Source organism: Macrobrachium nipponense, chromosome 24 (genome assembly GCF_015104395.2).
Source record: "Macrobrachium nipponense isolate FS-2020 chromosome 24, ASM1510439v2, whole genome shotgun sequence".
Lineage (NCBI taxonomy): Eukaryota > Metazoa > Arthropoda > Malacostraca > Decapoda > Palaemonidae > Macrobrachium > Macrobrachium nipponense.
The window spans coordinates 7,099,139-7,124,280 of NC_061091.1; the positions used below are offsets into that span (position 1 = coordinate 7,099,139).

Sequence of the window (25,142 nt, forward strand, 5' to 3'; positions counted from 1 at the left end):
GTGGGAAAAAACTTTTATATACGTAGTATAATCCATTCAGGGGAAACAACTTCTGCCACTAAGAGAATGTTTCCCATCCGACTCACCCAACTTCTCTTGAGCAATATCCGAATTTAAAAAGGTTGTGTGCGTTTCTCGAAAGGATGAGAGAATATATATATCGCGCGCTGCCGTATTAGAATCCTTTATAATACTGTCACATTGTGGTAAACAGCATTAATCTAGGAAACCTTTGTAAGGATACTAGGAATTCTGTAGTTAACCTCGGTATGTGCATAAGACTTGACCATACCGTAGTCTTAAAGTGAATTCTCTACTACATTCATCTTCTCACTAAGCATGTACTCTAATAAGCCATGCTTTCGTAAGCATGAGAGCATTATACAATATAGAGTTCCGCTGCGTTAGAATCCTTTAAAAATGTTACCTACGGTAAACAGCATTGAAATGTTGAATATCTTTCTTATTGAAAGCTTCTTAGCAAAAGGCAGACAATATTTTATTTATGTTTGCTTAACTATCCCCTCAATCCGAGGCTAAAACCACGATTGTAGGGGAGAGACACGGTTATTCATTCCATCCCGCAGGAGAGAGACATGTTACCGACCACTCATGACCGACACCTACATGATACTGAGTTGGTGTCTAAGCGATAGCAGTCTCGTTAGCCGACTGGCCTTGCTCTTCCAGAGTTGCCAGCTACTCCATTTAATAAAGGAATCTTATAAAATTATTATCGAACTTCAGGAAGTTCTTATAATGCATATCTAAGCGAACAAGACTTCGATAAATCTAGAAGCTAAGTAGGTGTTGTCTTAACAATCCCTTTAAGCGTAGTCCTTCCTAGGAAATTCCTGGAAGGATACGGTAACTGAGTTGCTCAGCAAAGAAGTAACTACGGTATGTGCTTATGATTTGCCGTATCGTATTCTCATACAGCGATACTCTACTACCTTCTTTCCCTGCCGAGGCAGATAGAGAAAGGATATTCTGGTGCCTGGATCCTTGCACCTAGCGCCTGGAATGTTCCGCGCGCCTGGAATGTTCCGCACGCTAGAAAGGAGACTCGCTCCTGGAACGTTCCGCTTGCGTGGGAAGGTCCCGTGCGCCCTGACAGTTCCGAGCGCCTACTAGACCCCTTTTAGAAAGAGCCTCTTGCCCGGAAACGTTCAATGGAAGGATCGTTCTGATTGCCACTCTACTGTAAGGGCTCCTTGCTCTAGCCGTCTGTTTTTCTGGCGCAATTTTGCGCCAGGCTGGCGCTTCGTCTCTTTGAAGGCGCCTTGCGCCAAGAAAAATTTTCTAGAACGCGGCTCGCGTTTGGTTGTAGGAACGCGGCTCGCGCTAGTCGTTAGCTGGAACGCGCCTCGCTGCTGGCTATAGGAACGTAGCTCACGCTAGCTTGCTGGAACGCGGCTTCCTGGCAGCGCTGGCTCTTGCTCAGTGTTCTCTTAGTTTTCAGAGAACGCGCTAGATCATCGCTCCAAACATACATTCTTCGTCTTTTCGGATGTAAGATGAAGAGACGCACTTTTTTAAGGATGCCTTATCAATGGCTATCCTTGGCAGTCTGGGACGTTCTACAGAACCTGCCAAGGGGACGCCTGACCGGTGGGGGTTCTCCCTAACCTTCCTGCGGCTGTCGACTTTCCTCCTCCACTGGGTCTGGGAGTTTGGAAGAGGTCTAGGCCTGGAAGCGCTACGGAGCCGATCAGACGCACCCTCCACTGCACTGGGAACACTATATTCACTTCTTACCTTTTAGAGCTCGCCTTTTGAGCTCCATCCATTTATCTTCAAATTTGCACATATGAATTTGTAGATTCTGTGGAGTAAGAAGGTGATGAGGATGCAAACAACTACTAGAATTGTCAATACTCTAACTGCTCGTTAGTACGAGAGCTCTTAAAGCTTCTAAAGGAAGCGTATCTAGTTATATGCTTTCTGACTTCCTAAAGTAGGAAGTTAGATCTTATATTTCCTTCATCAAGTTCTAACACTTATACACGTATTAGTGAAAAAAAAAAAAATCAATATTTCCCTTATTGCAAAATATAAGTTGTCTACCGAAAAATTCGGTAGTTTCACGTAATATATTCTTCGAAATTTCGAAGCCAAATTCATTAAAAAGTTAATAAAAGCGTAATGCCAAACCAAAGACCCAGTACTTCCCTGCAAAAGACAGCCCAGAAGGTCGATGGCGATGAAAAAAACGAAAATCAAGTCAGGAGGTAGCAACAACGTATGTTGACACTACCGCGACAGAGAAAATCTGGTTCTAGAACGGTAATCGTTCCTATTCTCCGCCACCCAGCGGCAGGGGCGGTAGATCACCTGACCTACCTGCAGCGTGTGCCGCGAAATTCGAATTTCTGTCGGGGACGACGGAGTCTATAGCTAAGTATATATCTGCTGGGTAAGTTCCATGTACAAAATTATCTAATTGCTTCTCTGTTATTTCTCGGATTTAGTTTAATCTTTACTTTCTTTGTTGCATAGTTGAATTGTATGAATGCCCAGAAAATGATGGATAAAGGGTACATATAAATGAAACTTTTTCTTCATTAGACTTCTGTCTTAATAAGATCCTGAGACTTTGGCAGTGTGAGGTTTTGAATTTGTATGAATAAATCTGACCTTAAACTGATAGGGAATTGCAAGGAATCTTTTGAGTTGTCCAAAGTACTTCATGCGTATTTCTTCCATTGGTGGCCGGAACTGCAATCTCTGCTGTCTGAAATTAAAAACATTTAAACGACAAAAAAATCAAATACCTCACACCAGTGTAAGATATAAAACCTAACTACATTTACATTTTTCAATCACATTCAATTGTCCAGCATAATGAACAGGGTGAATAAAAATAAAAGGTAAAATGGTCACTCATGGAAGAATCAGTAATACATACTACGTACTATGCTGGAGCCAAATGTAGTAAACACCTTAAGCGTAAAAATAAAATGCATCAAAGAACTGAAATAAAATCAAATAAAAAATTCTCAATATAGAAAAAAGCAAGTAATGAAATGGCTGACCTACTTAATATTTTGACTGACTTAGACCTTGGGCTCCACCCAAGTATGCACAGTACTGCAAAACATTTTTTTATTTCTAAAAAATTGTATAATGAAGCAGAAAAAAACATTCTAAGAACTAATCAAAACATAAAATGAGGTAGTACTACTATACCTATAGGTAAGTTCCACCTTCAATTCTGGAAGGTTTTGATTTAGGGCCTCAATCCCCAACTGGTACTGATGTTCGAGAGCTTTGTAAAGCTGCCTATCCCAGTGGGAACACCAAGATTTCTGGTCTGCAAATCCTTTCTCTTGCAACTGGTCCATAATTGAACGCATCTCTTTCAAAAGCTCTTTCCACTGGGGTTGGTGACGTAACAAATCTGTGTTCATGAGTTTCAGTACCTGCAATTACACATACTGGGTGCAGAATAAAAGAAGCATGTGTGAAATGTACCAACACAAAAATTTAACCCGCATCTTCAACAGCTTTTGAATCCAGTGATTCTACTAATATAGAGAATACATGCTTGAATGCCTTTTACATGGATAATAAAAGTATTTTGCTCCTACTTGAACCTATGTTTGAATTCAGTAACTCTACCAGAAAGGTCAATTGCATTGATTGTTTTTTACATAGAAACAGAAGTCTATTGCCTCTACTTGAATGTAAAAATGACAATTTGTCCAAAATTGCATTTTCCTAACTATACAAACCTGAGGTCCTTTTACAATAGGAAGGTACTAGCGGCAGCTGGATAGGTCGTAAGCTTTCGAACAAGGGGTTCGGTAGTTAACTGCTTGTCCGACAGGCGCGCTGCGCGCGACTGGTAGGTAAACAAATCACTTTTGCTTTTGGCCCAAGCAAAAACTGCAGAGTGAGGGGTGGCATGAGGTGGGCTATGTGTAAAAGGATCTCAGGTTTGTATAGTTAGGAAAAAAAAAATGCAATTTTGGACAAATTGTCATTTGTTCCGACACGGCATACAAACCTTCGGTCCTTTTACAATAGGAAGACTCACTTCTTGGTGGGTGGAATCTGAGTCTTTTGTGAACAGACTGGTGTTCGCCCAACCTTGGAAGCCTCCCTGGTCGTAAGAGCGAGGGAGGGATCCAAGCCTCTGTCCGCTTGATCGGGGTGTGCACCGCAGGATCAATGGTCAGAACCTCTGGACCAAGTACTAAGAGAGAGGCAAGCGTATCTCTTCGTACCAGCAAACAAGAACAAGTTCTATTTGCAAGAGGCAACAACGTTATGGTTTGTCTCTTGTTGGCATCCACTTCCCCCCCCTTGTAGGAGGCAAGTGGTGGATATTCGCTCCCATCCCTAGTGAAAGGGATAGGATGGGCTCTGTCGAGTAGCTCACCGGCATCTCGTCCTTATCCAGCAAGGTGATGACCGTATCCCTCTACCCACAGGTAGAGGGGTAGAAAAAGATAGGAAGAGAAGCCAGTCACTCTCTCATTCACTTATCTATTCTTACAGTCACACCAGGACTCGATGCTGTTCAGCCTGCTAGGGTCCTGGGTTAGCTACACAACGTGTTGAGCAGCCACCACGGGTCCTAAGGAAAACGATCCAAGGACCTGTGGGCAATATCCAAAAGGTAGAAGGAGGTGCCAGTGGTCTGGTTGTACCAGACCCTGCCTTCAGCCTGCGCCACGGAGAAGTTCTTGTGTAACTCGAGGGAGTGTACTTCTAGGTCATCTTGGTGCTGACGAAGAGTCTTCAACACTCCGCCTGGGATGTCGAGTTTCTTCAGAAAGCGCGGTCGCGCTTTGGCACAGGACAAAGCAGCATCTCCTTCGCATCGAAGGCGGTGAAGTCCATTAGGGAGGGGACTGTGAAGGACTCTAACCGATCGTCAGGAACCGAAGGGTTCAGAGTCTTCGCTACGAATTCGGTACGAAATCGAGCGTCACGAATCCCCATCCCCTGGATGCTTGACTTCGCAGGCAAAGTCATGCAATTACCTCAGAGAGAAGAAGGGAATTTCGAATGACCTATCCCTCTTCTCGACTTCGGTGATGTCCTGTACCCATACTGGTCTATCCGTCTGCAGCGAAGTTGTTGTTCTCGGTAGTGGATAGGACACCGACACTCAATGTGGGTGGGTGTCGATGGTATGGGTACTGTGACAAGCCGTTAGGACGAAGAAAGATTGTTATGGAACAACCGAACTAAGTCCACAGCGAAGTTTCGTAACAGACTTGGGCGCTCTGACAGCTGCCTACTGACTGCGTTCGGTAGGAGGCAAGTTGTCCAAGCACCCGAGGCAAGTCACGTGACCTTCGCCTTAACAGGGTTATGCCAAGAGACTAAACAAATAATTTGTTCGTCACCGATGCCAAGAAGGCAAGGTGATGACTCTCTTAAGGCATGTGCCCAACAGGCGAAAGTCAATTGCCTTCTAGAGACCGCGGTCCTTGATGGCAAGATATCTCATAGTATAGTTGATTCTCGGGTAAGGAGAAACAACACTATGTGACGTTGAAGACGAAGGTGTACAGAAAATGCAACCTACGTCTTCACAGCTGAACCGAGAGAGGGGGGATTCTCAAGATTCTTGAACCTGTGCTACAAAGACTGAGAACGCTAACCGCTATTGATTGCTGTCCGGTGAGGACGTAGTTGCAATAAAAGCGGAGCGCTTCCAGTAATGAAGACAGGGAACTACTGCCTGAAGAAACTGCTTCTCATGGGCTGAACATTTGGAAGTAGAGCTGTCAGGTCGAAGAGTAGGCGATGTCTTCTGACATATCTGTTAATTCGGGGCGAGCAATGAAATTGCACACCTACGAATACGAGATATTTTGAAGACAAACTCAGATGTCTGCAAAAATCATTCGCATTATCGCAGTGCGATGCAGCGGTTGACTAGTACAGACTTCTGTTACCGTGCGGTAAACAGAAAGATGACAGAGTCCAAGAGATATCTCTGTTTGAAAATTCTCGCAATGTCGAAGGACGATGAAATCGAGCGTCACAGCAGTAGATGGTCCTTTCATTATTGCGAGAATCCCCGTTAATCAGAGACCTAAGTCCATGATTGTTGGGCAGAGATACGGTTCGGTAGTCAATCCAACCAGGGGAGAGAGAGACGTAACCGACCGTGCATCTCAGAGACCTAGCTGATACTGAGCGCTATCAGGCAGTTCAATACGCAGTAGCTCTCGGTGACTCGTCATCCTGAGTTGCCAGGTAATCCATTATTCCACGAAGGAATGCGTTCGGCTAGAACCATCGAGCATAAAGAAAGAATACGCTCGAGCAATTATATTTAACCGAAACGGATTTCGGTAAATACAAAAGTAATTTTGGTTTGTTGTCATGACAATACCAAGTATCTAAAATCGAAACTGATAACTGCTGGGAGGTTGCCAGGCAACCCCGAGTTGCAGTTCAATTAAGATACAATTCGTCTCGGTCACAAACCGTAGAGTTAACTACGGTATGCGCCTACCCCACGGACAATTCAACTGTTAAAGGGGACAAAAAAAAAATCCATGTCGCGAGGGTAATATACGTAGTATATTTGTAGGTTCTGGTACTCCACGACCTCCCCATCCTAAATTTCTTTTCCCTTAGAGGGAATGAGAATAAGGATTGGAGATCGACCGCCTTCGTTCTCTTATTGAAGAGAGTGAAGGAGAAGTCTTTCCTAAAGGAAAGCTTCAATGGTGAACAGAATAACCGAAGACGATAGTTCAAGCCAAAACTGGAAGTTTCCCGTCCGTTCTTATCTATTGCCAGGATTAAGCGCCTACCTGTGAGATACTCTATTCTTTCAGCAGCGGTCTTCTTCCAAATGCTAGAAATTACAGGAATTCGAGCATAGCGAGGTTCCCGATTATCGTGTAACAATTATCGGGGATTCTCGCTCACTTTGGACCGTGGTCTCGCCTGAGTGTTTGGAGATCGTAAAAACTCGAACACTCTGAGTGCGCTAGAAATTCCGTAGAATTCTAAGCACTCTGCGAAACCCCCCACCGAATTCGTCAGACGATATCGGCTGGTGGTCCTCTCGATTCCCGTAGAAATCGAGAAAGGGGCAGGATCCCTCCTCAATGACCGGGGCTTACGTCAGGTAGGACCCGAAGGTCCCCCCGGTAGCGCAGCCCCTAACGTGGGATCTTACAGAGAAATCTCTGTAGGATCCCTCCCCTTTCCCTCGTAGCCGTAAGGAGAGAGGGAATGGGGGAGGAATTGGATACTGGCTCGCCTTCCCAGCGGATCTAGCAGTTGGAGAAGAAAAGGAGCAGCCATCGCCTTACGGCGATGGCCTCTCAGAGCCTGGGAAAACGTATCGTCAGGAGAAAACGTTTTCCCGAGGAGGGTTACGAACTCATACTGTAGGTAAGTGTCTGCCGCCACTGTGAACGTCGTCTGGGTGGGGCTGATCGACACCTGACAGTAGAGAGCCGATACCGCTCCGAACTCATTTCAGTCCTCGTCGAGGTCGAAACCTCAGGAGGACCGAAGGGGTATTTAAATACGGTGTCCGAAGACACGTATAAACGCCTCTGTCGCAGTAGAGGAGGTGAAGTAGCTTGTTCGACCGTCCAGAACTGAGAGAGCCTTCTTGTCCGGAGACGAGAGACTACCTGGTTCAACACAGTCGGCAAGCTCCGATCGCGGCCGACCCACCGTCGATTTGGGTTCCCTCTCGGGCCCCAAAACGACTCGAGCCGAGACACGGCTCTGCTGGTGGGAGCGGCGATCCTTCCCCGAGGTCATTGTGCTGACGAATCAGCGCCGTAACCTCGGCAAAGTTCCTCTGGATCTCGGAAGTCACAGCATCTTGCAGAGTGGACCGTTAAGCCCTTCGAACAAGAGCATATTCCGAGAACCTTCCTCCTAAGAGGGGGAACAGCGACAGCCCTCTCGGTCTTTCCCCATCCACCTTGCGCATACGCCCTGGCCAGGTCCCAAGAACCGTGCCTGGCACCCGTAGGGCTTTGTTGGTGGGATCATAGAGGGGTCGCACCCCTCACCGAGGCACTCCTCAATTACCTCGCTCCTCCCGGTGTAACCCGAGGTGGTTGAAGGTACGGGAGAGGCAGACCTGACGCTCCCTCGTTGCTCGCTGGCAGAACCAGCAGGCTTGGAGGGCTGCAGGCGATCGTCAACCCGCTGGTGGCGATCGAGCTGCAGGCTGGTCGAACCGTCTCGCTGTGGAGAACGGCTGGACTGAGCACAGCGGCCCCGATCTCGAGTGTCAGAAGAGCTGGTGCTGGTTGCCGTACCCGATCGCTCTCTGTGAGAGCGACGGTCAGGCGACCTGCAGGCTCCACTGTCCACAGTGAGACCGGTGCTTGTCCTCACGGCACGTCACGTCGCTGGTTCCAGCCGTGGCTGGCACCGGCGAACGGGAGGACCTCTTCCAGCCTCAGCCCGTGGCCGGTCGTGGACCGTCCACGTCCCGGGTAGCCAGCTGTTCGCCGCGAGAGCGAGAGCTGGTTCTGGTGAGAGTCGCGTGAGCGGCTGTCACAGTCTTCCGCCCCGTGCCGTGAACCTGACGCTGAGCGGACTCAGAGGTCTGTTCCTGGCTGCCACGGTCGTGGTAGGCGACCGTACACTCGGTACCTCCCGCGAACGAGAGGCCGAGACGGAACCCTGATGCAGTGGCAGCACCACTGACACCAGGCGAGGAAGTACCGGTGTTAGCCGGTACCCCACCTCTGGTCCCCGTAGTCTTCTTCCTTGCGGAAGAAGAGACGGGCCCCGCTCCCGAAGGAGCAGGAGGACCAGCGGAAGGAACCCTCCCGTCCCACGAGGTGAGACGGGTCCCCGAGAAGCTCCCGAGGAAGCTTCTTAGGAGGGAGGAGGCGACCTTCTTCTTCCTCGGCTGTAAAGCCTTAGAAGTCGAAGGGGAAAGGAGGCGGCGGCCGGACGGGACGATGAAGAAGATGAAGACGACGACCACGACACCTTCCTCCTCTTCTTCGTCAGCTTCCTCAGGACAGACGTAAGATCTGCTATCCAGGGCGGAGCCGGGGCTGCTGTAGCCGAAAGCACAGGCCCGGACGCACCTGTACAGACAGACCAAAGTCTGGGGTAGTACCACCACGAACAGGGACGACATCAGCAGGTATGGGCATCTCAGGAACAGCAGGCACGGCCAGCACATCATCGGTAGGGGGACAGCCAGCGCAGCAACGGCAGGAACAGCCAGTGCAGCAACGGCAGGGACAGCCAGCGCAGCAACGGCAAACCATGCATCCCAGAATCGGCAGGTACGGCAGGCAGGCACCGGAAAACACAGGAAGTGGAGCAGCAGCCAGCAAACATCCTGGTACCGGCGGCAGGTCCAGGGGCGAGTTCCCTAGGGCAGCGGAAGTGTGGTCGCTGCAGCGCGGCAACCACGAGCGGCGGCGGCACGCCCCCCTCTCGGTACGGCGAACGGCACTTCACCAGCGGCTGTAGGCAAGACTGATACCACGTGAGGCGAAGTACACCAGGTGAGAGGACGTCGTCACCTGGTTGCGTGGTCACCACTCCATGGGTGACCGCAGTAGGCCCAGACATAGAACCGCAGCCCCTGGACACCAGCACGCTCTGCAATTGGAAGGACGCCCATACCTCACCAAGGTCCACGCTCGTGGCAGTAGCACCTGCGGAAATAATAGTAGTAGCGATTAATTGTGGGGAAATCCCCTCGTGCTGGGGGTTTGATCCCTCCCGAACGAGTGGGAAGACCCCTAATACAATTGTACATCGGGCACCGAGCGCCCCGCCCTCCCCCGCGCTCGACGGATCGGGGCGAGGAGAAGAACGCCGATAACCTCCCCCCCCCAAGGGGAAGAGCCATCTGTGGGAACTGAGCGGGGGGGGGTCTCGTTCCCCACCCCCGCCCACAGGTACCCATGTACGCAACAACAAAATAAGAGCCCTAGAGCAATCGTGCCATCGGCACGAATACAAGGCATAAGGATCAATTCCCTGACTGAGCGGAACTGTACCAAATAATATTGATGCAATCAATAATAAGGAACAAAATGAAAATGCATCTTGCAAAACGATTCACTTCACAATGAATAAGGGCTCGGATCGAGCGCATTTGCGCCCTCGGTACCGAGCGCAAGGGTGAAAGGTTCCATTCCTTACCTTTATGGATCAAGGTTTCTGGAAACCTTGATCCATAATGAATTGATGCAATCAACAAATATATGAAAATGAAAAGACTACTGCGCTTGCGATTTCACTTCATACAAATAAAAAGGGGAAGGATCAATTCCCGTGAATAGCGGAACATTGATCCCAGTCAACAAAGCAATCTCAATAAAAAAAATGAAAATGAAAAAGAACTGCACTTGCGATTTCACTTCATTCAAAATAAAAAGGGGAAGGATCAATCTCCGGGTAAGCTCGGAAACTGATCCAAAATGAGTATTGCTACAATAAAAAATAATATATGAAAATGAAAAAAGAATACTGTACTTGCGATTCCACTTTCATACTGAATAAGTTTCCGTGCCGAGCGCATTCGTTCGCAAACGGGCATACAGGTCAAAAAAATATAAATGAAAAGAGCACTTACTTACGATTTTCATCTACACATTTCCAACCCAATATACGCTCGGAGCGAGCGCTCCCGCCCTCGGCACCGAGCATACACAATACGAGGATCATTCTGGGAAAATGAATTCCCGCAATTACGCCCTTCAGTCCCGGCACTCGGGTAATCGGAGGGCGTTGTGAAGCCAAGATCCTTTAATTCACAATTGAATTCAATGAAATGATTGTACTTACAATTCAGTTTCACTAGATACATAGAAAAAGAAAAACACAATCATGCGAAAGCAAACGACGATGAAGCGGGCAGAGAGCGATGATACACGTCCACACGCCAGCAGGCCGAAAGCAAAAGTGATTTGTTTACCTACCAGTCGCGCGCGCAGCGCCTGTCGGACAAGCAGTTAACTACCGAACCCCTTGTTCGAAAGCTTACGACTATCCAGCTGCCGCTAGTACCTTCTATTAAAAGTAAAAGGACCGAAGGTTTGTATGCCGTGTCGGAACAACTCACTTACTCGCTCTTTAATCATCAGGTGACACTGAGCCAACTGTTTGTTTTCTCGTGCCAACCTCTGTGTAGCAGCCTTTAATCTGCCAATATAGTCATCTAATGCATCTGTGTTTGACCAAGTTAGATTTGTCTGCTCCTGCACCAAACCAGACAGTGCTAATGCTGCCTCCAACATCATAGGCCGTTGGGAAGGTATCATTTGGTCTCCAATGGTGTTGTGAAAGTTTGCAATCTGTAAAAATAATTTTCTATAAAAGAAATTCCTCTAATAAAACTCCTTAGAAAGATAAAATCAAAATGAAACATGAAAATTTAGTTTTTATATTTCATTACATTACCAATAACACGTTACAAAAAAAAATTACTTCTTCCAGAGCCTTAGCTTGCTTCATAAACTTCTGTGCTAGCTTTGCTGTTTTGATGATGTCTGGATGTATCTTATGTCCTAAAATGGACAACTGGCTGACTTCTCGAACCAATCCAACCAAGCGAGGGTTATAGTTCACTCTGAGCCGTCGATTGCTGCTAAATGACAGTACAGGGGAATCTGTGGCTAGACTGGAAAGAAGTACTATTATTAGTATCTATCAATTTAATGAGAATGTCGAATCACATTTCTCAACTCACACAGGGCTTTCCCGAAGTCCGTGCTCTTGAATGAGTAGCAAAAATTGGAGAAGCACAAGTTAAACTGGGCAGGACAAATTAAGTATACAGTATACTAAGTAGTTAACCCCTCATATACAGAGAGAAATGCAATATCAAACTGAAAAGGGCAAAGAATTAAAAAAAATCAATATTTGTGATTATGTTTAAGCAAAATATCTCTTTATTAGATGGAAACTATAACCTGACATAATAATTTATTAATCTCAGTTTATACTAATTTATATAAAAAAAATATAACATAATTTGGTAGATTGCCAAGCATAGCCAAGGTAGGAAAATAACTATAAATGCCCAAGAAAGTTCAGTTAAGGCATGTTTAGTTTAATACAACTCCACTGGATTCCTTGTGAAAAGCTGTCTTCTACTCAAGGCACGATATAGTTTTCCAATATATTTATAACAGTCTGGTATCTAATAGTACACTGAAATGCAACTATATGCTCCATACGAATAGCATATTTAATAATGTTACTGTGTACACAAGACACCCGGTTGATTCACGTACATTATATAATAACAGGATTAAGTGAGTGAATTTTAATCTCTGAATCTTGTAATCTTTTGATTAAATTTTTAAAAAGATTGGAAACCATAATGTGAAAGCCTAAATACCCCTAAATTGCAAGATGTTGTCTCAGCAGAAAAACATGGGACGTATGAGTAATAGTTTTGATTAAAAAAATGTTCTGAAAAGGACAATAAATTGGGCACAAAAATTTGGCAAAAATATAAAGCACATGTTGTAGGGTACATGATGATAATCAACACACACACACACACACACACAGAGAGAGAGAGAGAGAGAGAGAGAGAGAGAGAGAGAGAGAGAGAGAGAGAGAGAGAGAGTAACAAACACAAACTTCCTCAAATATACACAAGATAGTTTAGGGCTACACAAAATTTTTTACTGAAAATACCTCAGTTCTTCTGATTCTATCCTCTGGAGCATTTCCCTTGACCATGAGTCAAACTGATCAGAATGGTACTCTTCCAGTTCTTCCTTAAATTCTGATATATTTGTTTTCAGTTCACTGTAGCCATTCAGATCACTTAGAAGAGCATCTGCTGTTTTATCTGTTGTGATGAAAAGTTTCTAGTTAGTTTACTGTACCTATGCCAAGCACCGCAATGAATGTAGCAATCTTAAAGTGGCAATCTATGTAGGAGAACTGCAAGAGATTTGATACATGTAATGAATAAAAGTAATGTTACATTCATTTGCAAATATGTATACAGAAAACCAAAGGAATTCTCAAATCAAATTCTGGCAAATGCTATACTAATTACTTTTCTACTATAGTAAATTCACATTAACTGTGCATTTGATGTCTGGGGCAATCCCTTATAATGCTCCTGATTGGCTGTAGATAAGCCAATCACACTTCTCCTGAGATACGTCTTTCAAAAGTATCCCTCAGGAGAGGTGGAACACACATCCTGCCTATGTGAACGCTCTCGAGAGACTGAGAGTTTCCAGCCCTGTGACTGGTTTATCAACAGCCAATCAGGAGCATCGTAAGGGACTGGCTTAGACATCAGATGCACGGGGGATGGGAATCTACTATAGTATACGTTCTCCAACCTCAATTTAAGAAGGAAATAAGCTGGATACTAACTAATAATATTCACAATGCCCCGTTCAGGAAAAAATTATATCTTAGCCATTGCACTACAACTTAAAATGGAAAGTCTCTTACTAAAATAATGAATATTGAAAATGCTGCGAGTAATGTGCAAAGAAAATTACATATAATTAAAATCTTGAGACATATTTCATAGTGTGGAGTAAATGGAATATTCTAGACTTTCTCTTTTGCATTTTATATAAAAAAAAACTTTTGCTTTTGCAAATACTATGCACTTTTGCATTTTTGGGGGAATGACTATACCTGAAATTTGTAGAATACATTACAACAACTACAACTGTGGTAAACTTACCAATATCTAAAACCTTTGCATGAATAGGTTTCACCCAGTAGATATTACTGACAACCTCTGGTACATTAGCCAAGCGCCTTGGACCATCCACCGAAGTGGTAGCAAAATCAGCTTTAAGGGTACGGATGTAGCTCACAAGTTCACCTAGAAGCATCTCCCTTTCTGCCAACAGTTCCCTCTGAATACTCTCCCGCTTAATCAGTTCCTTGTATCGCTTAAATTCTTGCATCAACTGGTATGCACTTGAGCTCATACTCCGTAGCTGGCCTCTTAGCTTACCCGCAATGCGCTGCTCTGCAGGAGTCAGTGAATTTTCAAACTGTCTAACAGCAGCTTGCCATAATGGTTCAGTGTAAGGATTATACCGTACAGGTTTTAATCCAGTGAAAGGTTTGAAGGACTCAGATGTTTTCAGGTCTTCCTGTTCACTAATTGATAGCAGCCTTGTCAACTGTTTGTGCAATGTTCGCAGATTGAGGATTTGGGTCAGACGCTTAGCTACATTTTTACAATAATCTGGTTCAAACGGTTCACCTTCCCACATTTGATCAACTCCTCCTTTCCAAAACATGCCAGTAAGTTTAGTACAAGAATCTACCCAGTGTTCACAAAGTCCAATTCCTTCACTCAGATTTTTCTCTACTTGAGAATACTGTCCATTCCAAAGGTCTTCTTCATTCAACTTTCCCTGAAAATTCACAAACAATATTAATTTCAGATGCAAACTAGGAAAATAAAAGGATTTTGACGTAGGAAAAATCTATTTCTGGGCAATGGGTTTGTGTCGCCCAGTGAAATAATTCTTTAGTTCATTATTTCTAAGGTAAATGAGCTAACAAATACCAGAGAAAAATAAATAAAAAAGATGTCAGTATAACTGACGCGCTCACCCAAATAAAAGAAGGGTTTTCGGTATGGTAACTGGGGCGAGTGAGACCACTACCACGAACTTCTTGCCATTTAGAATTCTCCCACACCAAAATCCCCAACTGAGAGAGCCGACCCACAGGTCGAGGTGGCAACTACTACCACTACACCCCACGCCACGCCGACTGCCGCGCCTCTGGTAGGCCATCCTGAAGTTAGCAAGCAATCTTGGGCGACAGGGCAGGGGCAGGGTGGGATTTCACTGGGCGACACGAACCCATCGCCCAGAAATAGATTTTTCCTACGTCAAAATCCTTTTTCTGGGCTCAGTTTGTGTATCTGCATGAAATAGTACCAGAGAAATAGCACAAGATTGAAATAAATAAAAGGGTCTCAATAAAACTAAAAGTAACCTACAATAATATAATTAGAGAATAAGGTATATACAAAAATAACAAAACCAAAGAGGACTTATTAGAAATATGTACAAAAACTTAAATCTAAACATATTTCAACTTATTCTCTAGGCATGAGTTATGAAATTACATAAGTAAAAATTGACTTATTATCTAAGAATTAGTAATTCATAACAATACAAATCTTTAAAGAATATATACAAGGCAGGAGTGTGGAACCCTAGCATTAAAATAAGGGAACCACACTCAAAAGTTTCATAAGATACAAATTATTGTGGGTGTCCCTAGCAAAAAAAAAAATAAGGGACACGCCACTAAGCCATAATTATGAGCAGCTAAGGCTAAAAGGCAAAGTGTAGAGCATAACGGCAGGTTAGATGAAATGTTAATTGAGGCAGGTAGAAAGGAGATCTGGATCTTCAACTACAACTACTGAGCAATGTCAGGGGAAACTATGTTCCCCGCTGCCATTGCCGGAAATTTTAAGGATTCCAAGGACTTTAAATAGTGACGCTTAAAAACTGTCGGTGATTTCCATCCAGTATACTTTTTCAAGTCATCGAAGTTCATATGTTGGAAATAGTTAATGGAGGTGGCTACTGCCCTGACATCATGGGCTTTAGGGAATGATTCAGGGTTTGCTTGTTTAATAAAATAGAGGATCTGTTGTCTTATACCTTTAATCGATAAAGTGCCACCTTTTTCTCTCCTAAAGAGGGGACCCGAAGAAGAAGAGGATGTCCTAGACAGAAAGGCTCGTAAGGTCATCACTGGAAAAAGAGAAGGGTCTTGTGGGAGAGGGATGACTTTCCAAGGTTCCCATCTAAATAGAGGATCCTCATTTTTAGCTAAAAAGCTGCGATACGGGGAGAGTAGAACTTCTCCTGAGGGGAGGAATTCTATATGCCCCACATCTCTGGACACAGAGCCGACAGTTCTGAAATCCTAGCTCCTGAAGCCAGACTTAGCAAGCATAGCGTCTTTCTTAAAAGCATCATGAAAGTACATGTAGAGTTGTCAGTATCTGAAGCCAGTTTGAGGACGTCATTTAGAAACCATGACACTGAAGTAGGCCTTACGGAAGGTCTAAGTCTAGCACAAGCCTTGGGAATAGACGTAAAGTAAGAATCTGTTAAGTCTATATTAAAGCCCAGCTGGAAGATTTTCTTCAAAGCTGACTTGTTAGTAGTAATAGTGCTAGCTGCTAACCCTTTTTCAAACAAGGACCTAAAAAGGGATATAGCTGAATTGATAGTCATGGTTGTGATGTTTGATTCCTTCAGGAAAGATGCCAACTTCTTAACTGCAGCGTCATACTGTCTCAGAGTTGAATCCCTTTTATCTGATTCCAGGAAAAGGATATTCTGAGGATCTATATCTGCATCTTTTTTAGCCGCAAACTTCATGAAGTCCATAAAGTTAGGGTTTTGAGAATTCCTGAGGAAGCGAACACAGTCCTCATTTGTACTGACAGAGAGTCTGGGATTGGGAATCCATTGAGGGCGAAGACCCAATTCCAGAAGCAGAGGATACCAGTTTCTCTTCGGCCAGTCCGGGGCTACTAGGACCACTTGTCCCTTGAAAGTCCTGAGTTTGTTCAGAACTTTCAGAAGAAGATTCACTGGAGGAAAGATGTAAATCTTCTTCCATTGGTTCTAGTCTATGGACAGAGTGTCTGTGGCATATGCCAGAGGGTCAAGGTTGGGAGCCACATAGCATGGAAGCTTGTGGTTCGCTTGAGAGGCGAAAAGATCTACTTGGAGACCTGGAACACTCCGGCATATCCACTGGAACGAACTGTTGTCTAGGGACCATTCTGATTCCAAGGGAACTGACCGGGATAGAGCGTCTGCTATCACATTCCTTACTCCCGCTAGGTGGGTGGAGGAAAGATGCCATTTCTACTTGTCCACCAGGGAAAAGATGGCTATCATGACATGGTTCAGATGCCTTGATTTGGATCCTCCCCTGTTGATGCAGTGAACTACTACTGCGCTGTCCAGAACCAATTTTACGTGAGAGTTCTTTGGTGGAAGGAGCCTCTTCAGGGTAAGAAATACTGCCATGGCTTCCAATACATTTATGTGAAGCTGGCGGAACTGCGGTGACCAAGTTCCTTGAACTTTTTTGAACTGAGAGTACCCTCCCCAGCCGCTTAGTGAAGCGTCTGTGTGGATAGTTAACACCGGAGGAGGGTATTGAAGAGGCACCGACATGGACAGATTCTTCGACTGTGTCCATGGACGCAGACGGTTCCGAAGAATTTGCGGGATTGCTGACAACTTGTCCCGGGATTTGACATTTGCTCTTGAGCGCCAAATCCGGTTTATGTCCTTCAGTTTTGCTTTCATCAAGACGTTTGTCACTGAAGCAAACTGGAGAGAACCTAGGATCCTTTCCTGGTTTCTCCTTGAAGCATATTTGTACTTTAGAAATTGCTTTACTGACTTCGCTATTTCCTTCCTCTTGGCTACCGGAATTGACAGATTATGAGAGGCTAAGTCCCATTGAATGCCGAGCCATTGAAATCGAGACTCCGGAGTGAGTCTTGACTTTTCCCTGTTTATTTGGAACCCAAGGTATTCCAGGAATTGAATCACTTTCTGTGTGGCTTTGCGGCATTCCTCGACGGTTGATGCCCAGATCAGCCAATCGTCCAGGTATGCTACTACCATTATCCCTTGCGACCTTAGTTGTTGAACAACTACTTCCGCTATTTTGGTGAATACCCTGGGAGCTACGTTCAGTCCGAAGGGCATCACCTTGAACGAGAATGCCTGGTCTCCTAGTTTGAAGCCTAGGTAAGGGCGAAAGTGTCTCGCAATTGGGATATGATAGTATGCGTCTGTAAGATCGATAGAGGTGGTGACGGCCCCACGGGGAAGTAAGGTCCGTACCTGCGAGATGGTCAGCATTTTGAACTTGTCGCAGCGAATGAATAAGTTTAACTGGGACAAGTCTAAGATTACTCTTCTTTTTAATGAGCCTTTCTTTGGCACGCTGAACAAGCGACCTTGAAACTTTAAATGCTTGACTCTCGATATTGCTCCTTTCTGAAGGAGTTCCTCTGCATAATCTGTCAATTCCTTCGATGGAAGTTGAAGGAATGGTCTGGGTGGAGGGGGGCCTTTGATCCAGCTCCAACCCAGACCCTTTGACACAATACTTTGTGCCCATTTGCTGAACCCCCACCGGTGCCGGAAGAGGAACAGCCTCCCTCCTACCTTGGAGATCTCACTGTTGCTGTGCGGGGTGAGCTCCACATCCGCCACGGAAGTGTTTGCCTTTATTGATGACTCTGCCTGCTCCTCTCTGGCAAAAAGCACCTCTGGCCCTGCTTCCCCTGGCAAACCGGTTAAAGTGTTGAAAGGCCTGGCCTTCATACACCGAGTTGAACGCCGGGGAAACAGGTGAGATCAAGAGGATAGGCTGAGTCTGGCCTTTCGTTGAGGCGGGTTGTCCTGGTTGGGTGACTGGGACAGCCGAGACTGTCTGAACGACGTGCTGAGGTTTCTTTCGATAGGGTTGAAACCTCTTCGTCTTCTTCAGTTTCTTGCCTGAAGAAGAAGTGTCCTGCTTCCTTTTAGCAGAGAGGCCCCAACGATCTTTGAGAGACTGGTTGAGTCTCGTCGCTTCGTTCTGGACCTCTTTAACTGCCGACTCCGGGAAGAGGTCCGCCCCCCAAATGTTGGAGGAAAGCAACTTATTTGGCTCGTGCCTAATAGTTGCTTCCTGGAGGACATGTTTCCGGCAGTTGACTCTAGCCACCACAAACTCATACAAGTCCGATTGGACTGTATGAGTCTGCGACTTAGCCAACAGCTTGAAGAGCGGTTCAGACGCATAGGAGAGGGCCGCTACTTCCGTCATGACCATAGTGTTTAAGGTCCTTGCCAACCTGGACCTTGCCTCGAACTCTGCTTGGATGAGGTTGTCCGGAAGCCTGGGAAGTTTCTCGCCGAACTGGTCCATGGCACAGTCCGGTTTAAACTTACCCACCGTAAATGTGCTGGCAAGTCCTCCCACATATCGCCAAACGAAGGGAGAAGAGGAGATGTGGGGTCTGCTTCTCTTAGCTGAGGTAATGGATCACCTTTCAAGCCTGCCTGGATGGTGACATCAGCAATCTTCGTCAAGAAGGGAAGTGGTGCTTCCTCTTCCATCGTGAAGATTGTGAAAGGGCTCTTGAAAGCTTGAAGCCTGGTATTGATACAATCCCAGTCTTCTAAGCAGTGAAGCCATTCCCTCTGCGCGTGATCTCTGCTATAGAGGACTGTCTCCTTCGGGATCTTGTCCTCCCTATTTAGCGCTGCCTCCGTCAGTCTGGCATACCCCATGAAAGAAGGCTTTAGGTTTGCGGGGTGGAACTCGAAGTCCTCAATCCTTCGAGTTCCGCACTCCGGGATGGAGATAAGGCCATCCTTGAAAGGGGCAAAAGCCGCTACTCTCCAAGGGTTACTCATGGAGAATGCCGGGAGAGTGTCATATGCCGGGAGTTGAACAAGACCGGCACCAACTGTCGGAGAAGTAGCTTGAGGAGCTTGGTTAAAGCCAGAAAGGAGGTTCTCTTGGGTGGACATTCTGTCCGAAAGCTGGGTGAACATTTGTTCCATGCTTGACCTCAAGGAACCTACCAAGTCTCCCACCTGCTGCATCATTCCGGCAGAAAACACAGCAGGATCAAAACTACTCGTAGGCACAGAGCCTGACGATGTCCCGGGGAGGACTCCGGTAGAAGAAGGGGAAATTACTGACTCCGCCGGAGTGCGGGATCTCTCCCTGGATGATTTGCTCCTCGACCCTTTTGGAAGTGAAGCTGATGAAGAAGAAGCTTTCACTTTCTCTGCTCCAGGGTAAGAAGCCGGAGACTTATGAGCCGAAGAAGACGAAGAAGTCTTTTTGGACGACGACTTCTTAAGGGTTTTCTGCTCTCTGTGACCCTTCACCTTGGGGACCACAGAAGCAGCGGGTGCACGTATCCGGGGAGCTTCAGCGCCACCCGTAAAGAAAGCACCCTGCAAAAGGAAAGAAGAAGGGACAGGAGATAAAGATCCAGATGCACTCAAGGGAAGCCCTTGAGTGTCCAACGTACCTACCTCAACCAATAAATCATCTACACCTACCGCCATAGGCTCTACATTTATGTCCAGAGTGGCGACCTCCGCCGCGATGTCCTGGCCTGGTACTTCCTTAAGGGCTTGCTCCACCTGTTGCTGGATCGCGGTGATCGTCGGAGCCGCCGCAGCAGGGTCGACGTACCCTGTCGACTTGCCTCCGGGGAACAACAGAACAGCCATCCTCTTCTCTAGGATGTAGGGCTGTCCTTTGGCGGCGTTTTTACCGAATCCGCCGACCCAGGCTTTCAGAGTCGCGAAAGCCGCGTCCTTGACTGCGGCAGCCTGAAAGAGAGGGCTATTATTAACACTTAAGTCTAAAGGTGATCCTTAATCACTAGACTAAGATGAGCTTAAGCTTAACTATATATCAGAACTCATATTGCATGAACGTGCTGATGATCAAAAGTACTTACTCCCTCCAAAAGCTGGTTCACAAACTCATAACAGATAGAGCAAGCTTCGTGAAACCAGACCTGAAGATTACCATGACTGGTGGAGCAGGGAGCATGGGTCCTGCAGACCTCATGCCCGCAGGGGTCTTGTAGTACGGCGTTACAGCCGGGATGCTGGCAGTTGGTAGCCTGTAAGTGGAAAGATACATGAGTATCAAGTTTACACTCACAAGACTACTCTAGTACTCCGCTGCATGCCGGAGTTCGATGAAAAAACGGGCATAACCCCTCCCCTGAGATCCTTTGGGTTAAACAGGTGACGCAATAATTCCGGTGTACACCGGAGGAAGAAATTCCATAAACCAGAGGTAAATATATATAGGTATATAACATATAACTATAAGGAAATTTCCAACGGAGGACAGGGGAGGGAACCCAAGCTTAAGCTAAATCACTTAAACTAAACTTAAGCATAGCGAGAAAGATATATCGGAGAACGACTCCGAAGCGCGAAGCTGTCCAACACTACCAGAAGAATGCCCCTAGGGGTAAACGCCGGAGACGATGGAACAACGGATAGCTAAAGGACCTACTGAAATCATATCCGCTCCGGTGGTTGGCGGAGCCTACCACCCTCCCCATAACCAATGGGACGCCGGGGTAGAAGAGCCAGAGATCCGTCCGTCGTGGGGAGGTAAAACGAGGAGGGAAGAAATCAGATCCCGTATACTCCGGGGAGCGCCGGCGCAACCGGAGAGGGGGGAGGCCAACCCCCCAACCCCCGCCACACCGGAGCACCCCTGAGCGCAAGGGAGAACGAGGTCACCCCCAGCCTAATGGTCTGTCCAGGCTCCCCTACTCCCTCCGCGTGGGGAGAGAGGGAGCCGGGCCCGGGTGGAGCGAGCAAGGACAGATCCTCCCTCCCTTCTACTCTATGGCGAGAGAAGAAGGGGGGGGAAGGAGACTGGGGAGGGGCGTCCAGCGGTACCGCGATCAAGAGTAGACCAAGGTACGATAACACAACACAACCGACCTGGTCGGTATAAAACGCAAGGGTCTCATGCAACCAAACTGACCAGAATGGAGCAGCAAAACTGTATAAGGATGCAACAAAACTGTAAAAAGATAATGCAAGAAAATTGCTAAGAACAGAATCTACGGTGGGCCAAGGAAACAGGACCACTAGAGATCCAGGCTATAAAGATGCTGGACGCCCAAAGCTAACCATAATCACGTAAAGACTATTACATCGATAAAATAATAATAATAAAAATAGGGGAAAAAAATAAATAAATAATGAGTGAAAGAGAAAGGAAGTCCAGGAGTAAACAACTAAATCCGAAGAAAAGTCTACCACTCAGAGCTAGCCTAAGCCGATAAGGAGAGCAATGGCCAGGGTCTGGACAAAGGAAAACACTCAGATGCCTACGCTTAGGAGGAGAGACATGCATGCATGAACTAATACCAGGGGTAGGCTAAATCCCCTAAACGATGTAAATAGTATAATCAATAATGTAAATAAGTAAAAAGGACTAGAGTAACACGTGAATAAGTGAAAGGAAAGGTTCCAAGGTATGGGAGACCTCGAACCTAACCAAACACGAGGCGAGGGAACGCCATGCTCCAGACCGGGAACCTGTATTCGCACCTAAAAATTGGTAAAACAAGTTCCCAGCTGGAAAAAAATAAATCCAAACCTTTTCAGGGCACTTAACCCTCTTACGCCGGAGCCCTAAAAATCAAAACGTCTCCCGTATGCCGGGCCTGGTTTGGAGTGAGCGCGGAAGTGGAAAAAATAATTTTTTCAAAAGATTACAGCGCGCGTACTTTTGAAGATTAAGAGTTCATTTTTGGCTCCTTTTTTTGTCATTGCCTGAAGTTTAGAATGCAACCATCAGAAATGAAAAATAATATCATTATCATATGTAAATAATGCGATATATGGTAGCGAAAAAAAAAAAATTCATACATAATTGTATTCAAATCACGCTGTGCAGAAAACGGTCAAAGCTAACGAGTTAATTTTTTTTGCGTTGTATTGTACACTAAATTGCGATCATTTTGATATATAATACATTGTAAAACAATAAAAGCAACACCGGAAAAATATTATCACAAAATGATGTACGAATTCGTAACGAGCGGACGCAAAAAAAATGGTTATTTTTCAAAATTCACCGTAATTACTAAATAATGTTCTAGAGACTTCCAATTTGTTTCAAAATTAAGACAAACTGATTGAATATTACGATACTGTAAGAGTTTTAGATTAGAATTGCAGATTTCGACCATTTCGGACGAGTTAAATTTGACCGAATGTCGAAATTTAATATATATATTTTTTCATATGCACATATTTCAAAGATGGAAAAAGCTACAACCTTCAATTATTTTTTATTGTATTCTTCATGAATTTGCGCACATTTTGATATATGAAACTCTATAAAAAGGCTAATATGAAAAGGAGCAAATATTAGGATAATGCCATGTACGTATTTCGGAGACTTGCGGCCGCGAATCGGCGCGCGGAGTGAAGGTAAATATATTTTTCAAAAATTCACCATAAATCACAATATTGTTTTAGAGACTTCAAATTTGTTTCAAAATGAAGAAAAATGACGGAATATTACTAGGCCGTAAGAGTTTTAGCTTACAATTGCGTTTTCAACTATTTCGGTAGAGTCAAATTTGACCGAACGTGGTTTTTTTTCTATTTATCGTGATTTATATGCAAATATTTCGAAAAAGAGAAAAGCTACAACCTTCAATCATTTTTAGTTGTATTCTACATGAAATTGCGCACATTTTCATATATAAAACTTTATGTAACAGCTAATTTTAAATGGTGCAAACATTTCGACAATCGCACAAAAAAATTCTGATTTTTTCGGAAGAGTTACCGCGCGAACGTAATTTTTTTTTCATAAATTCACCATAAATCGAAATATTGTGCTAGAGACTTCCAAGTCGTTGCAAAAATGAAGGTAAATGATTGAATATTACTAGAATATAAGAGTTTTAGCTTACAATTGCGTTTTCGACCATTTTCGTAGAGTCAAAGTTGACCGAAAGTTGAAATCTTTGCACTTAACGTTATTTATATGAAAATATTCCAATACTGATAAAAGCTACAACCATGGGTTGTTTTTTGTTGTATTGTGCATGAAATTGCGCACATTTCCATATATAAAACTTTATGTAACGGCAAATTTAAAAGGGTGCAAACATTAGGACAATCGCACGAAAAAATTTATGGAAGAGTTATCGCACGAACGTAAGGAAAAAGTTTTTTCATAAATTCACCATAAATCGAAATATTGTGCTAGAGACGTCCAATTTGTTGCAAAATTAAGGCAAATGATTGAATATTACTATAATATAAGAATTTTAGCTTACAATTGCGTTTCTCGACCATTTCTGTAGAGTCAAAGTTGAACCGAAGGTTGAAATTTTTGCACTTATCGGTTATTATATGAAAATATTTCAAATTTATAAAAGCTACAATCATGAGTATTTTTAGTTGTATTGTGCATGAAATTGCGCACATTTTTTTTTCATATATAATACGTCATGTAAAGGATAATTTAAAATGGTGCAATAATTATGTCAAAGTGACGAAATAATTTCCGAGATGTGTCACTGATACTTTTTAGTGCGATAAGAAAGAAATTCGCGCTTGCGCGCCTGCGTAGCGATTGTAAACAAAACAACGCCTTGATCCGTGAACTCCCAGCATCCCCCAAGGCACGTGATACAAAAGTTTTCGGCTGGTAGGCCTATAAGTATTTTTCCGCGAATTTTTAAAAAAACTTTTTTGAGCCGACGTATGATACGTCCAATCGGCATACGGGAGACATTTTGACTCGACGTTTAATACGTCCAATCGGCGTAAGAGGGTTAACTTAGCTGCTGCAATAGCTGCACGTTCCATCTCGACGAATAAAGAGAGATAATCCACAAAAGCACAGAGCAAAAGCAAAACACGTGTGGCTCCTAGTCCGCTAACTGAAAGGATGACCACCAGAGGCGCGGCGTCGGCGTGGCGTGGGGTGTAGTGGTAGTAGTTGCTGCCTCGACCTGTGGGTCGGCTCTCTCAGTTGGGGATTTTGGTGTGGGAGAATTCTAAATGGCAAGAAGTTCGTGGTAGTGGTCTCACTCGCCCCAGTTACCATACCAACACCCTTCTTTTATTTGGGTGAGCGAGTCAGTTATACTGACATCTTTTTTATTTATTTTCCTCTGGTATTTGTTAGCTCATTTACCTTAGAAATAAAGAACTAAAGGATTATTTCACGCAGCGACACGAACTGAGCCCAGAAAATACAAATGAACACAGTGTAGGAAATATAGCGCTCCATACCTTTAAAATTATGAATCAACAGAAGTAAAGATTTTATTTGCCTACTATTATAAAATGAGTAATATATTTGTGTTGATCTGTATTAAATAATTTGTGTAATAATAATTGATAGATATTTTGTGTTGGTTTTGTATTCTTCGATATTTCTGTGTAATGGGGTTGCTGTAACGAACGGTGCCACCTCTCTTTCACGCTCAGTTCACCTCGTGCACTCGGCAAGTTAACTTCTCCCTATGAAGTCTGAAGAAGGGTTCAACGTTTGGAAGTGTAGATTGATTGAAGTTTACGTTAATGTTTTGGACATTTTAAAGTTGTAAATCCCTAGACTTTATTCAT

The 25,142-nt window shown here is 44.8% G+C and overlaps 1 protein-coding gene across 1 annotated transcript in view; it reads right to left on the reverse strand.

Moving 5' to 3' along the window:
* The window catches only part of LOC135205840 (cytoplasmic dynein 2 heavy chain 1-like), a 252,552-nt gene that overhangs the window by 221,410 nt on the left and 6,000 nt on the right, over positions 1 to 25,142 (reverse strand). The window contains 6 exon segments of the mRNA XM_064237094.1: positions 2,638 to 2,734; positions 3,190 to 3,422; positions 11,052 to 11,279; positions 11,413 to 11,605; positions 12,634 to 12,790; positions 13,655 to 14,342. Of these exon segments, the coding sequence (XP_064093164.1) occupies positions 2,638 to 2,734; positions 3,190 to 3,422; positions 11,052 to 11,279; positions 11,413 to 11,605; positions 12,634 to 12,790; positions 13,655 to 14,342 (1,596 nt within the window).